This window comes from Orycteropus afer, unplaced genomic scaffold (genome assembly GCF_000298275.1).
Source record: "Orycteropus afer afer isolate SDZICR_OR568_19922 unplaced genomic scaffold, OryAfe1.0 scaffold00018, whole genome shotgun sequence".
Taxonomy (NCBI): domain Eukaryota; kingdom Metazoa; phylum Chordata; class Mammalia; order Tubulidentata; family Orycteropodidae; genus Orycteropus; species Orycteropus afer.
In genome coordinates, this window is record NW_006921605.1 from 10,497,830 (window position 1) to 10,500,429 (window position 2,600).

General features: G+C 61.6%; 1 protein-coding gene across 1 annotated transcript in view; it reads right to left on the reverse strand.

Annotated features, from left to right (window-relative positions):
- SOX9 (SRY-box transcription factor 9) overlaps window positions 1-1,232 on the reverse strand; it is a 3,060-nt gene extending 1,828 nt beyond the window's left edge. Inside the window, exon 1 of the mRNA XM_042783560.1 lies at window positions 802-1,232. Coding sequence (XP_042639494.1) covers window positions 802-1,232 — 431 coding nt within the window. The remainder of the gene's footprint in view (window positions 1-801) is intronic.
- Between the last annotated feature and the right edge of the window lie 1,368 nt (window positions 1,233-2,600).

Genomic DNA, 2,600 nt, shown 5'->3' on the forward strand with positions numbered 1-2,600 from the left:
GGGGGCGGCGACCAATTCCTTCGCACATCGCCCCCTACCTTCTTCCCTCCTCTCCAACCACTAACGCAGCGCTTAAGTGTGCTTCAAGTAACACTACTGCTAATAATTAAAAGCAAGAAAGAACAAGAAAAGCCATCTGGGCTCTTTCCATCCGACCGGAGCGATCACTCTACCCCGCCCCCTTCCCTGCGAATCTGGAAACTGTGCAGAATAGGTCCCCACTGCTGCCCGCTCAAAAGCCTTTGCTGCTGGGGTTATCGCCCCTCCCAAACTCCCCAACACTCTTTAAAAACTCCCCGAAAACCCACACAAACTGCAAGAAGCTCCCCACTCCGCATCTAGTTCCATCAGCCTCCTTCCTCGCCTCCTCCTTCCCCGCCAGGACGGGTGTCTTCTCTTCTAGGGTTCTGCTCCTACCCCTAGCCCATCTCCAGGGTGCAGGGCAGTCCAAGAACGCAGTTTGGAGGAGGCAGGCAAACTTCACTTCCCACCCATACCTCCCACCCCGGATAGAACTTCAAGGCGCGGTGATCAGGGTTGGCAGCCCCCTCCCACCGAGTCTCTTTCAAGTCCCCTCCCATCCTCTGGCTGCCCCTCCCCTCCTTCCATTCTAACCCCCCTCCACTCTTTCCCCAGGAGAGCCAACCAAGAACTTTGTCAAACGCCAAGCCAAGTTACACTCCTCTCCACCGCCCCTCGCCTCCTGTGCCTGCGCTCTGCCAGGAGCTGGGCTGGGACAGTGCGGCCCGCGCCCCTCGCCGCCGCGGCGCCCACCCGGCCCGGCCCGCGCCCGGGCCCTACCTCCAGAGCTTGCCGAGCGTCTTGCTGAGCTCGGCGTTGTGCAGGTGCGGGTACTGGTCCGCCAGCTTCCTGCGCGCCGCCTGCGCCCACACCATGAAGGCGTTCATGGGCCGCTTGACGTGCGGCTTGTTCTTGCTGGAGCCATTGACGCGCACGGGCATGGGCACCAGTGTCCAGTCGTAGCCCTTGAGCACCTGGCTGACGGCCTCGCGGATGCACACGGGGAACTTGTCTTCCTCGCTCTCCTTTTTCAGGTCCGGCTCGCCCTTAGGGAACGTGTTCTCCTGGGGCCGCGTGTTCTCCGTGTCTGAGCCGGAGCCCGAAGGGCAGGGCGAGCCCGCCGAGTCCTCGGACATGGTGGGGCTGGGGGCGCCGGACAGGCCCTTCTCCTGCTCGTCGGTCATCTTCATAAAGGGGTCCAGGAGATTCATGCGCGGGCCCAGGGAAGGGGGCGGGTGGCCGGGAAAGGCGAGAAGCCGCGGCGGCTCGGGGACGCGAGGTGCGAGCTCCTCTCCACTTGGCTGCCCGGGCGCGGAGCAAGCGTTTCCCAGGGAAGCTGGCGCGTTCCCCGGCTGTGGCGATGAGCACTTAGGAGGACGAGGGGTGGCCAGCTCGCAATGCCGGCTCCAAATGGGAGAAGGCGACTTGGAGAAGAGGAGGAGGGAAAGAAAGAGCACAAGTGGGGTTTCTTGCACCCCTTTTCCTTCCTCCAGCTAAGAAAAGTTCCCGGAGTGAAAGTGGCAAGTCGCAACGCCGCTCAAGTTTCCAGCCAGTTTCAACCTCCGCTCTCCGCTCTCCAGCTCCCAGCTCCTGGTCTCTTTAATAAATACGCCCCACAAGTTAGAAACTTTCAGCCAATCGCAGCCCGTCTTTCCAGGGGTTGGCAGGCAGCTGATTGGACTCGGTTTTGGGGGAGGAGGATTGTGGCACTGGGCTGGATGACAAGAGAGGAGGGGACAAAAGGGGAGGGGAGCGCAGTCGAGGGGTGGATGGCGGGGTGTTGAGGGTGGGTGCTGCGGGAAAGGCGGGGGACCCGAGAGGGCCAAGTGTGTACGCTCGCCGCACTCTCGTGTGTCAGGATTTGGGTGCCGTCTCCGCGCAAGTCTGCGCGCGCGCGCGTGTGTCTAAATTGGGGTCTGCCCCCACCCCCACCACGGCACGTCTTGTCTTTGGCACCGGGGACTTAGCTGGAGTTTGCAGCATTGGAGAAGCAGTCGCCCTCGACTTCGTAGCCGGGTTTACACTCCCAGAGTCTGCCTTCTCCGAAAGTGCTTAGAAATGGGCTTTCGGAGCATATGTTTCGGTGACTCAACGCCCGCTGTTCCTCAGTAATAATCCACATAAATAGATTAACATGCTCGGGTTCGCCGGGGCTGGCGCGGCTGCTCCGGCTTCGGCTACGCTCTTGCAAAGGGATTCAATGAAAAGTAAAGTCCCCGCGAAAGCTGGCGGCTGCGGCAGGCGCGACGCCAGAGCCCCGCGCTCGCGGGGGTCGCCCCGCGCCACACCGACCTTGAACTCTGACAAGTTCTTCTCCAGCCCCAGCCCCCCTAGACCCCCCACTCTACCGGTGCTCCCCCGTGACAGCGCAACTGCTTTGGCGTTCTTCTGACCTTCGCCTCCTGGCCGAGTCCAAAACGTCAGCAGAGTTGCCGCTGGAAAGAGTTTACCAACTCCTCCGGTTTTCCGAGATCGAACTTGGCCGAATGGGCCGGCCCAGGCCGCCAGGCCCAGGCGGGTCACTTAGTTGGTAAAAGGCCGGACAAATGGGCACCGCTGTAGACAAAACACCCTGCTCT